At 40.5% G+C, this 12,695-nt stretch overlaps 1 protein-coding gene across 1 annotated transcript; it reads right to left on the bottom strand.

The window, feature by feature from the left end:
• Window positions 1-296: 296 nt before the first annotated feature.
• LMOD3 (leiomodin 3) lies at window positions 297-12,458 on the bottom strand (the record flags this gene model as incomplete). Its single annotated transcript, XM_079712467.1, has 3 exons — window positions 297-323; window positions 8,364-9,785; window positions 12,165-12,458. The coding sequence occupies 3 exons, from the start codon at window positions 12,456-12,458 to the stop codon at window positions 297-299; spliced, it is 1,743 nt and encodes a 580-aa protein (XP_079568593.1).
• Window positions 12,459-12,695: the final 237 nt, after the last annotated feature.

Raw genomic sequence — 12,695 nt, 5'->3', positions numbered from 1 at the left:
AGCAAATGTTTACGAAAAAATTAACTTCTGCTAGAAGACTCAGTTTCACCTAAGTCACTCCAACTGATTGGAAGTAGAAAATCTTGCCCTGAATATTCATATTTTATCTCCTTCCCCCTGCCTTTTCAGCCCCTATTTTGTCACGGGCCAAGCCTTTTACAAAATACATGTATCAGTTAGCAATGTTCCCAGTTCCACCACCTGGATCCAGAAGTATGCTGCTGAAACAGTCTCCACACTCTAATCCAAGAGTCATTATGTCAATTCCTTCTTCTCCGAGATTATTCTGTTGCCTCTTATGCCAGTTCTTTTGGCAGTTGCACCTGTGATTTAAGCATTTGAAAAGAGGAGAAAAATTAATGCTAGATATTCAAGTGTTTTACAGCAAAAATGACAAAATGTACATGCCTCAAAGGGTGTAAAGCGGATTAGAAATTCTGGCCAGAGAGACCCCTCAAATCATGATAAAACAACAATAATAGCCACAGCCACCATGAAGTGGGCATTTACTGATGACGGGATAGATCCAAGGGTTCTGAGCACACGGTGAAGCTTATTACATACACAAGAGGGTGGGTGCTGGACTCTGCCTGGTTCAAATCCTGGAACTAGCACTTACTAGTTGCATGGTATTGGGCATCAATTTTCTCAGCTATAAAATGCCAGTAACAGTATCTTGTTCACAAGGCTACCACAAGGGTTAAGTAATACAAGTTAGTAATCAACATTAACACTTCTTTTTAAAGCATTGCCTCATTTCATCTTAGGACCACCTTGTAAAGAGGGAACAGGCTCAGAGAGATTAAGCAATTTGCTTCAGGTCACAGGGCTAGGAAGTGGCAGAGCTGGATTTGAACCTAGATCTGCCTGATTTCAATGCCTTCCTGAGTATTGAAATACTCACCAAACAGATACCACCATAAGAATATAAAATGTACGTTCTTTTAAGAACTGGTCTTTCCTCTTTAAAGCACATTCCTAATGTGATACTCACCAAATATTACAACAGTATTTGGAGAACGCCCAAGGGCAAAAAAAATTGCAAAAGAGTAGCAAAAGTCTGACTGCAAGTCAACTTTGAGCTTTGTTTCACAGGAACAACATAAAGATAAGGTAAGTTCTTAACGGGTTTCAAGTGCTGTTATATTTTAGGAGGATGACTCATCCATCATGGATGTGCCTTTCAGAGAACACTGACAGAGTCCAAAGGACACTCAGAGTTTGTATAATAATGACTTTAAAATGTCTCTCCTTCTATGGCCCGTGTCCACCTGCCAACGTGAGGAACCATTTTGGCCATCTACTATGGACCCTCTTAGACAGTTCTCTGCCCACAACCTTTGCGTAAAAAGGTTTCCCAACATCCTGCCCATTGGAGAGAACTTTGGATGTGTTGCTGCTACCTGCACAGCCTTCAAACTAAAGGGTCCTCCATGTGCTCTGACTCTCTCCCTCCCTAGTGTCAGACTTTCAGGAGAGGAGGGGTGTGACTACAGATTGGTAACGGTCACCCAAGGAGAACACCAACAGTGAACACCACCAATAAACAAAATATATAATGCCAGTTATTTACAATAACTGCAGAGCTGTAACAAATAGTCAAAACTGTGTTCTCTGTATTACTGAATGGAAAAAATATTTTATAGTATGTTATTCCTGATATATGTTTATATGCATAGAAGGGTTCCAAATTAATAAAAATACTTTGAAAAGTGAAACGTGGCAATGCCCCAACATAGTAAACCCAGAGACATATTAACTAATTTAAAATATGCCCAAACTGGCAGTTCAGATCACTGGAGAAAAGAATGGGTCACTAAATGATCAGTGGTTAGCTACTTGGCAAAGAAATAAAATAGCAGACTTCTTGCTTCCTACTTACTTCTAACATCTAACCCTTTAATTCATCTATAATACGGAATATTTTTTAAAAACCAAAAGTTCTAAAAGCAGCAAGAAAGATAGGCAAATATTTTAATAAGTTTCAAAAACGCCATTTCTAAGCAGAACACAAAAGACAGAAACCATAAAGGAAAAGATAGCTAGATCTGATGTTACAAAAATATAAAACTTACAACAAACAAGAATCAACTCGCATTATTGTTAGGGGGCCCTGTTCCCCCTTCACCTGTTGGCTAAAATTAGCTTTTTAAAAAAGTGCATGTGTATAGCGTTACACAGTGCACACACACACGTACATACACCCACAGAGACTGGGAGCAATTGGGCAGGATGGGAAGACCCATTTCAGCAGGGGTTGTTTAGTTCAGCACACTCGACTGCAGTTCCTGCTCTGGGCCAACACCTCGATGGGTGTCCAGGACATAGATGAGGAAGACCTACCTTGAGGAACTCAGAATCCACTAGGAGACCTACACTGTGCCTGTAAGAGCTGTCAACCTAAGGAACCCTGTGGAAGATGCTAAAAGAGAGGTACAAGTGAGGGCCAGTAGAAAGAGACAGGAAGGGTATTCACCACTGATGTTTGGTTTCCTTTCTTTTGTTGTAAGAAGCCATACTTGAGCCGAGCCTGTTGGATCTATTTTGAAAGACAGAGATAGAAAATAAGTAACTTGAGCAAAGTGTTGTGGACAGAGAGGAAAAGAAGGTCCTTCAGGGGAAAAATTCAGGAGGTATGGTTTGCCATAGATGTCACCGAACGGTGGTTGTCCAAGTGTGGTCTCCAAATGAGCAGCATCAGCATTGCCAAGAAACTTGTCAGAAATGCAAATTCTCAGGCCCCATCCAAGACCTACTGAATCAGAAACTCTAGAGATGGGCTCGGTAATCTGTATTCAGCCTTCCAGGTGCTTCTGATGCATGCTAAAATTTAGGAATCACTATCACAGACTTTAGAAAAGTTGTACATCAAAAACTCTTTTTCCACTAGGTATTAGGGAAGGGAAGTTCCTGGTCTGTATAATTCTAGTCCACTTATGCTCTTCTGAGATGAGTTTGAAATGTTACATTGCCCTCTCCTGTGGAGACTCCCTCTATCAAGAGTATAACATTTCTAAAGCTCTGATCTAGATTTGGCCTTGGTTCTTGGAGATTCTGATAGGTTTGGGTTCTTGGGTTTTGGGGGGTTTTTTTAAGGAAAAAAAAGGGACAGAAAAAAGGAAGGAACTGAAGGGAACTCTGAGGCTTTAGACTTGAATGTGTGAGAGAATGGAGACAGCATGGAAAATTGGGAACCAGAAACAACAACTAGATCTAGAAAGGAAAAGCTTGGTTTGGGGACAGACTGAATGAAGGTACTAAGAAAACCCTGAGTGATCTAAAGGGAAAGGGAAATTTGGGGATTGTCCTAGATTATGTGATAATTGAAACAAAGGGAAAAGCTAAGATGTGAAAAAGGAGAAAACTGCAAAAAGACAGAATCTAGAGACCCTACTTCAAAAGAAATAGGATATTTTATAAATAGGGCAAAGAAAAAATGGCCAGAGATGAAGACTCAGGAGTCTATGTTCTTACATTTTTGTAATCGTAACAACTGCTAATGTGTCACGGAGTCTTTTGGCTAATTAAGGCTGCTCGGGAAGTTATTATACTGAAATCTTTCTGAAGGAGAAATTTAATCATGTCTTTAGGCACCGAGGTGAAACCAGTCCAGACACACATAGGTGAGCCCAAAGTAAAATTAACTGAATGTTAAAATAGTTACCTTGTTTGAATGGCACCAAAAGTTGTATATAATATAAACGCAGTTGACCTCAGTAAATTAAATAGTTGCTGCAGATGAGATTTTTATCTCAATGAAAAGTACAGATACTCATCTGGGATGGTAGGCAGTGAGCGGACCACCAAATTTTTAAAGAGGAAAGGAAATCATACACTTACCAGGGAGGGATAAACCTGTACAAGCCTAATGTCTTTGTTTTGGGCTGGCATCACATTGACTCAGAGTTATCAACTCAGAGGGAAATAAATGAGCAATTAATAAATTCAGTTAGACAAGACAAAGACTTTTAAAACATAGCTAAAAACGATAAGAACAATGTGACAAACCAACAAATTCTACAGCAGTCAAATAAGTAATGTAAATGAGTGAAAAAGGCCAGGGATTAGGCAGTAGGGCATGGTGGAGACTGAGGAAAAACTGGAGAGTCCATTACCTATCTCAAGGGAGAAGTCAACACAGATCCAGCTTATTAGTGCCATGCACATGCAGGCCCCTTGTGGCTGGATCTGATGTTTCAAATGCTGCCAGATATCTGCATATTATCATGTGATATTTTATAACTCGTACAACAATACCCAAGCCAAACAAAACAGGCCTGCAAATCGGGTTTATAGTCCACTAGTTTTCAATACTTGGCCCCCAGAATACACCTCTCTTACACTGAATTAAATGGGCAGCTTTTTGGAAGAGGTAGCATTTGAGCCAAGCAAGTATACAGACTTCCCTTCATTCTCTGCTAGAAACTTCATTTCAGGGATCCCAAGCCAGAAGCATGAGATGGGGAGAGAATAAACACTAAAAGGAAAAAATACAAATTTAAAATATAAACTACCTCATGAACTATGCTCTATAAAATAGAAAAATAATATCTCCAAGTCCATGAGAGAAAAAAATAATCATTTTTCCTTTAAAAATAAATAATTTCTAAGAATATTTATGGACATTCAATGTTTTAGTTAGGAGCATCAGTAAAAACAATTATAAGATTTCCAAATTGGGTTTTAACTTCATATGTGAAAATCCAGGGATTTAGAGAGCATCTCTATCCTCCAACACAAGTGGGGGGAAAAAACCCCATAACCTTTAGTTTCATCTCCTTCAAGTGAGGGTGGATGTGTCTCATTTGACCAGCCAAAAATAGCCCTTTCTGCTGGGATCTTGTGATATCACCACTGATGGCGTTTACAGCATTTTACTGAGTCTAAGATGCATATTTTTCGATGTTTCCATAGCCCTGACATCAGAAAGCATCTTACAGTCAACGGTGTTTTACAATAGTTGGCTGCAGGTGGGAGCACAAACACAGTATAGCTTTTCATACCATTAGCACTTCCACTGAGCTCTGTGCCCCGTTGGAATTGCACACGTGCAAATGTATTGCCATTTAAACTATCCTTTAAAGAATGACAAAGCAAATATGACAAAATGTGTTGGGCTTGTAAGAATTCTTTCTACTGTTTTGAACTTCCACACATCTCAAATGATTTCAAATTAAAAGATAAAAAATGTCTTTTAAGAGAGATTACACTATGAGTCGGCATTAAAGCAGACATTTATTATGTATGTAGCAAGGCACAAAAACACAGCAGTAGGGAGCGAATTGATGTCAGTCAAGTGAATTTTTGTCAGTTGGACAATGCATTTTCACATTTCTCTTGCAGAGCATTTTAAAGGACCACGTTGATGAAATTGCATGACATTTTGTATCTGAGATACATATCAAGAGATGTCTATTGCAAGCCAAGCCAGGCAACTGAAAGCAGGAGAAGATGCCAGTCCCTTGCATAGATAAAAGACATTGCAAAGCAAAGGTTGATATGCAAGACCACCATTCACAAACCATGTCAGAGTTCACTTTGCTGCATATTTTTCTTCCTTAGCGGACATTAAAAACAAACAAAACACAACTCAAAACTGACAGCACTTGGGACTTCCCTGGTGGCACAGTGGTTAAGAATCTGCTTGCCAGTGCAGGGGACACGGGTTCGAGCTCTGGTCTGAGAAGATCCCACATGCCAGGGAGCAACTAAGCCCGTGTGCCACAACTACTGAGCCTGCACTCTAGAGCCCACGAGCCACAACTACTGAAGCCCGTGCGCCTAGAGCCCTTGCTGTGCAACAAGAGAAGCCACTGCAGTTGAGAAGCCCACGCACCGCAACGAAGAGTAGCCCCCGCTCGCTGCAACTAGAGAAAGCCTGAGCGCAGCAATGAAGACCCAACGCAGCCAGAGATAAATAAATAATTTTAAAAAAACCCCTGATAGCACTTTAGAATTTATTGAAAATGAAAAATGTACTACTTAGTAGGGTGTGGCATTTTGGTAATTATTATCATGAATTTACCTTAATGCCTTTTGCTCTAGAATCTAGACTCCAAGCTGAAGTGTTCTCACTTGACTAAAAGGCAGAGTGTCTTGACTGTAAAAATGATAAAACCAACACTGTAAGCTCCATGAAATTAAGGCTATACCTGTCCTATTCCCTGCTGGTGGCGCCTGACACATGGCAGCACTACACCAATATTTATTGCAATAATGGGTAAGCAGATGGATAAAATGGAGCCAACTCCAGGGAAAGCCGATTTGCTCAGCAGAACATTCCCTCAGAAGGCAGGGAGTGGGGTCAGATGATCATTTAAACTTCATTCTCTTGTCTACTCTGAATCCACATGCCACCTTTAATGCAGATTTTAAAAAGATTTCTCTTGGGCTTCCCTGGTGGCACAGTGGTTGAGAGTCCGCCTGCCGATGCAGGCGACACGGGTTCGTGCCCTGGTCCAGGAAGATCCCACATGCCGCGGAGCAGCTGGACCCGTGAGCCATGGCCGCTGAGCCTGCGTGTCCGGAGCCTGTGCTCCGCAACGGGAGAGGCCACAACAGTGAGAGGCCCGCGTACCGCAAAAAAAAAAAAAAAAAAAAAAAAAGATTTCTCCTAATGTCATTTTCTGACTGTCTAGCCACCAAGGCATCTTGGATTTGCCTTGACAACTGATTAAAGAGAGACAGCACTAGCCTCTCTCAAAACAACACCCTGAACCACCCCCTACAGAGGTCTGGCTGCCTGGAGAAGAGCAGGTACAAAAAGTGTTGATGTTGTGCCCAAGGGCAGGCAAAGGTCTCTTGCCTGATCTCATGTGACCTCTAGTGCTCTCACCCTGACCCCTGCCCCAAGAAGAATCAGAGTCCCTCTAAATCACAGTTGGAAGTATCTTTGATTCAGAAGAATAAAATGTTGAAATGTTGTCAATTGTGCATTACTAGGAGATGAGAATAAGGAACATACATGTGTATATATGAATAAGAACCAATTATATTGGGTTGTTGTTTTTTTGTGGCCACGCCATGCGGCTTGCAGCATCTTAGTTCCCCTACCAGGGATTGAACCTGGGCCCTCGGCAGTGAAAGTGCTGAGTCCTAACCACTGGACCGCCAGGGAATTCCCTTTATTGTTTGAGAATATAAAGCTCTTTAAAAGCAGAAAAAGAACAAGCTTACATGGAAATCTGTTTAAAACATCTTGACAAAAACTGACTCTCTATGATGAAATAATATATTGACTATTTTGTCAATGTAATATCTTGGCTAAATTACATACTAGATTTTAAAACAATAGTTAATTATCAACCACCTGTGGCCTTTGGACACGCACCTTTCAGCCTCCATAAATGCCCCCATAGTAATGACTATAAAAAACTTTATTTCTATAACTTAAGCTGCAAGGAATAGAACATTTTCACCTATCAGCATCAGTAATAGTGAATCATAGTAAATATGAAAACTGAAATAATAGTAAAATATTTTAACGCTCCATTTATTCATGGAGATATTAATCTTAAGTTTATTATTTTCCACCCACCTAAAAAATAAAGAGTATAATTGCAATTGCAGGTAGTCTCCACTCATCTACTAAAAAAGAACTGTTTTTTCAAGCACTATGGAAACACTCATCTACAAACACTGGCCTAATTAGGCCTCGCTCTTATTTTTTCCTGCAGCAGGTCCCTGGGGATCTCTGCTTGTGTCAGCTCTGTGTGGCTGGAGTGAATAAAAGCTTGACCCTGGACTCAGAACTGGATTTCAAAGTCAACTCTACCACTTCTGAGCTGTTTCTCCTAGAGGTGTTTTTTTTTTTTTTTTTTTTTTTTTTTTGCAGTATGCGGGCCTCTCACTGTTGTGGCCTCTCCCATTGAGGAGCACAGGCTCCGGACGCGCAGGCTCAGCGGCCATGGCTCACGGGCCTAGCCGCTCCGCGGCATGTGGGATCTTCCCAAACCGGGGCACGAACCCGCATCCCCTGCATCGGCAGGCGGACTCTCAACCACTGCGCCACCAGGGAAGCCCAGAGGTGTTTTTTAACATCTCTAATCCTCAGTTTCCTTTTTATAAAACAGGGAGAATAATAATACCTGCCTTACAGGGTTGTTAAAGTGACTGTAAGAGTTAATTCACATAATGAATCTGGCCCATAGTAAGTGCTCAATAGATGTTAGCTATTAGTATCATTGTTACAGAAGTTATATAGATGTGTGTCTTTGAGGATAACCAATCATTTAGATCTACCGGTCATGCTGACGGATTTCCCTCAGTTAGGGACAATCTCCTGGTGTCAAAATGAGCAGGGAAGAGAGTTGGGAGACATTTATTGTGGTGTGTGTTCACCATTTCTCCCTCCTCCTACTTACAGGTTTAAGATAGGCGATGTTACTGTGACGAATGTCGTTCAAGAGCTGATCTCTGGGGGTGATTTCCACCAGCGGGGGTGGCCTATTTCTCGGCACCGGTTTGAGTGTTTTGATCACGTCTTTGAGGTTGGTTTTCTCGGCTGATTCTCTGGCTTCCGGCATCCGAGATTTGCGCTGGATCCTCTTTAGCTTTACCATGCGGAAGGTGTCAGGGTCCATCCTGTACTTCGGAGCGTGTGATGGCTTTTTCATCATTTCATTTTGTCGACTGAAGGGGACTGCGTGGGAACTGGGAGGTCGAGGAGGAGGAGGAAGAGGAAGAGGAGGCTGGAGGAACTCCTGCGTCCCAGAATCGGGCACTGGTCCTCCCAGCGTCTCCCACATCCCAGGTGGCAGCCCCAACCCGTTCTCCAACATGGCTATTAACTTTCTCTGCTCTTTGAGTTGCTGCTGTTTCTGTTCTTCTTGTCTTTTCTGCCTTTGTCTATCCTGATTCCTGGTGAGCAGATTGGTTACCACCATTCTGGGACCTGGAAGCTCAAAATGGTAGCCCATCTTCAGGAGAGTGTTGTTTGCCTTCAGAAGCCTGGCTATTTCCATTTCAGCATGGTGGCCCAACATATGCCTCTGATTGTGAAACCGAAGTTCGGTTAGTGTCTCATTAAACTGGAGACACCTCATGATGGCCACGATTCCCTTGCCTGTGATGAAATTGGACTCGATGTTAAGAGTGGTAATGCTCCTGTTTTCACGCAACATGTTGGCCAGGGCGAATGCTAGGTTCTCATCTGCACCCACGTTCGCTAAACTGAAGGTTTTGATGTGTTTGTTTTTCTTCATCGCATTGACAAAGTCCAGCAACATTTCTTTGGGGATGTTTTCAATGTTGTTCAGGTTGAGTTCCTTCATGTCAGGGTCATTTTGTCTCACTCGCCTTAAGCTCCCATCTAGGTCCGTTTCGTTTCCGGAAGGCCTTGCACTTACCTTCAAAAAACTGGTATCTAGAGCTAGCTTCTTGGGATCTAATTTTGATATTTTTTTCTCACTTTTTTCTTGGGCCTCTGGTCTGTCTTTCTGTTCTTCAGTTACTTTATCAGTTACCTGTTGGCTGTTGTTCTCACCATTTCTGATTTGCTCCTTTACCTCACCTTCCTCTTCTCTTTTTGTTTTTTCATCACTCTCTTCACTGTCTTCTTTTCCCTCATCTTCTTCATCTTCTGAATCATCTTCTTCATCTTCTGCATCATCTTCTTCATCTTCCACATCATCTTCATTATCTTCATTATTTGTTTCTTGGACATTGTCACTGCCCTGTGATTCTGTTTTATGTGCAGTGATTTCATTATTAAGCTTTTCTTTTAAATACTGGGACACATTTTTATTACTTTTGTCTATTTCTTCATGCTGTTCTTGAGTTTTTCCCTAAAAGAGAAGTTTATGAGGGTTAGAATACATGTTATGAGGGTTTATTCACATAGAAATATGAAGAGCAGCAGTATCTAATGGAGAGAATAAGATTTATTACTAAGTGAAAAAAGGAAGCAAATAAGCTGTAGGTATAGTATTCCATTTGTTTACGTATTTATGTGTATACATATATACACACTATATAAAAGTTTATAAATGTATAGAAAAAAGAGACTTGTAATGTTTACCAAGTAAGTACTTATCTCTGAGGAAGAGAGGTAACTATTAAGATAACTGAGAAAAGGAAGGATTGAGGGGATTTTCAGTTTTTACATTATATAATTCTAGACTGTTTTTTTAAAAACCGAGTACACATATTAGTTTTTCAAGCAAATACAACAAAAATAAAGATAAATTTTTATAGGCACACACATGCACGAACACAGTTTTTGGCTGTGTTTATCTCATCCCCTGTATTAAAATTAAGCCTAGTTAATTTTGTTTTCAGACCCTCTATTGTTTTTAAAGATGGGGTTCAGTTCCAGAAGCAGTTAAAAATTATTTGTTTTGAAAACCTTATGGATTTATCCATTCATTGAAATCTTTATTTTGTATATAGCTGAATAGGCATCTTTGTATTCAATAACTCTGTGTTACACAATAATTTCCTTATTGCCCTAACCAAAATTTACATAATATGTTTGCCAATCTAATGTAATGTGTACAACTAGTTTCCCTGAAAATAAGATACTGTGGGGAAAATGAGAGCAGTTTGATATTTGGAACATAACAGAACCCTTAAACTTTGCTTTTTGTTTGCTCAGCTCTGGGAAAACTACCCTGGATACTCCAGGGACAGGCTTTATAGTCCAGTTCCTTTGGAAGGGAAGTGTCTAGGAGGCAAAGCCAGCTACAAAAGGGGACAGGATTAGTAGAGATTTAGAAACAACTGCTTAGTCTGGGAAGGAAAATGACAGTCATGTCAATAATGTTTATTAAATGCTTGCACATCAATTAGCACATTTTCCCATAAGGTATGTGTACCTCATAGGTGTCATTTTGAAAGCTGATGTAGCAGTTTGACACAGAGGCTCATCTGAGCAAGAACTTGATCTCGGGAGGATGAAATGGGTAAAGGGGGTCAACTGTATGGTGATGGATGGAAACTAAATTTTGGGCGGTGAGCACACTGTAGGGTATATAAAAGTAGAAATATAATGTTGTACACATGAAACTTACATCGTGTTATAAACCAATGTTATCTCAATAAAAAATAAACCTGTAACTAAAAAAATAAGAACTTGATTTTACTGCTTATGACATTATCGGTTGGAATTGACAAATGACACCTTAACTCTGAAGCCTTCACCTTTGCATTTCTCATTTGTCTCAGCAGGGGGAGCCAACTATCAAGCTGTTTAAATTATACCAAAGGAAGAAAAAGTGTTAAAAGTACCCAATTTGTTTTTTCCTCTGAAGTTGGTGTTCATATAGAACTGGCTTTTACTCTAGTTGTAAAACGTCTGCAAATTGTACCTTACACTCTAACCTGATCAAGCCAGCAACTCATTTTCTTGAGTGCAGTACATGTTTAAATTCCCCTGGCCATGAAATCAGTTTATAACTTTCCTAAAATTATAGCCAGCATGATGGTAATGTGACAAGATATATCAACATTAGCAGGCATAACTACAAGAGACTTTACCTGTGGGGATCTCTGTCTTATTTTTGCCAAGTCATTTTTAAGTGAAACATTTAAAACAATGTGCTGATATAAAAGCCCATAGAGTGGACCACAATTTTACTTTTCATATAAAGAACATATTTAAAGAAAGAACTATCTTTAAAACAGCTTAACAGCATCAACTTCTATATTCACCACTGATATCCAATGCACTGTGGTAATACTGGATTTTTTTGGTTATTTGACTTGGCTTAATTGCAGAGCATGAGGCTGGACTTCAGGGGGACTGTGACACCCTTGAGATTGTATGTGAAACATTGCATATGTATGCATGTGATGGAAGGAGAGAACGGAGAGCCTTATTCAGCTTCTTAAAGGGTTCTGTGAGCCAAAAAAAGCATAAAGGACAAATGCTTCTGGGTTATGAGTTAATTCACTAAGTATCATGCCTACAGAATATAGGCTTTCCTGCACAAGAAACCCCGTGGCAATTTTTTTAAAGAGATATTTACAAGAAATTACCACTTTTTCCTCCCAATTATACCATGTAAGTGTTAAAGAAAGTTCCCATCTGGCGTAGGATGAAATATTCTGATTTATCTATAAACGTCGACAAAACATGGAGTCTTGAGAAATGACAGTTACAACAGGGACACGTGCCAGCCCAGCCCAGGCAGCCATTTCTCTGTTGTATACAAATCCCCGGTTACCTTGGATGACACAAAGGTAACAGGAACACGTTCGTCTTCCAGCATGCGTCTGGATGCCTTTTGCCAATACATATAATCAACGAGAGATTTATGGTCGAAGTTCCCTGTTGGTGGCTTGTCAGTCTGATCCTTCTGAATCATTCCCACGGGAAGCCTGGGGTCAGGGGCCATCACCTCCATTTCCAACTGCAGTTCCTTAAGCTCTTCCGGGGACAAGTTGGCCAAGATTTCATCTTCATCAATCTCCCCATCAAAGAGTTCTTCTTGATCTGAATTCCTGCTGTGTTCCGACATGATTCTTTTCTATACTTTTCTATACTTTATTAGAAAAGGAGAAATAATCAAAGAAGATTTTAAAAAAGAAAAAACTCTCAAGAAGTTCCCCCAGTTACCAAGCGTCCCAGGTCAATACCACCTTGAGAGATTTTTTTTTCCCCCAAGAACCCCAGTGGTGTTTGCTGAGCCTCTAGGAGTGACTGCTGCTAAGCTCGAGCCGTAACTATATTAAGCAGGGCTTGGCTGGAGAGGGTC

Source organism: Hyperoodon ampullatus, assembly GCF_949752795.1.
Source record: "Hyperoodon ampullatus genome assembly, chromosome: 10".
Classification (NCBI taxonomy): domain Eukaryota; kingdom Metazoa; phylum Chordata; class Mammalia; order Artiodactyla; family Ziphiidae; genus Hyperoodon; species Hyperoodon ampullatus.
The sequence above is the reverse complement of the archived record's forward strand: the minus strand, read 5'-3'. Positions and strand labels throughout refer to the sequence as shown.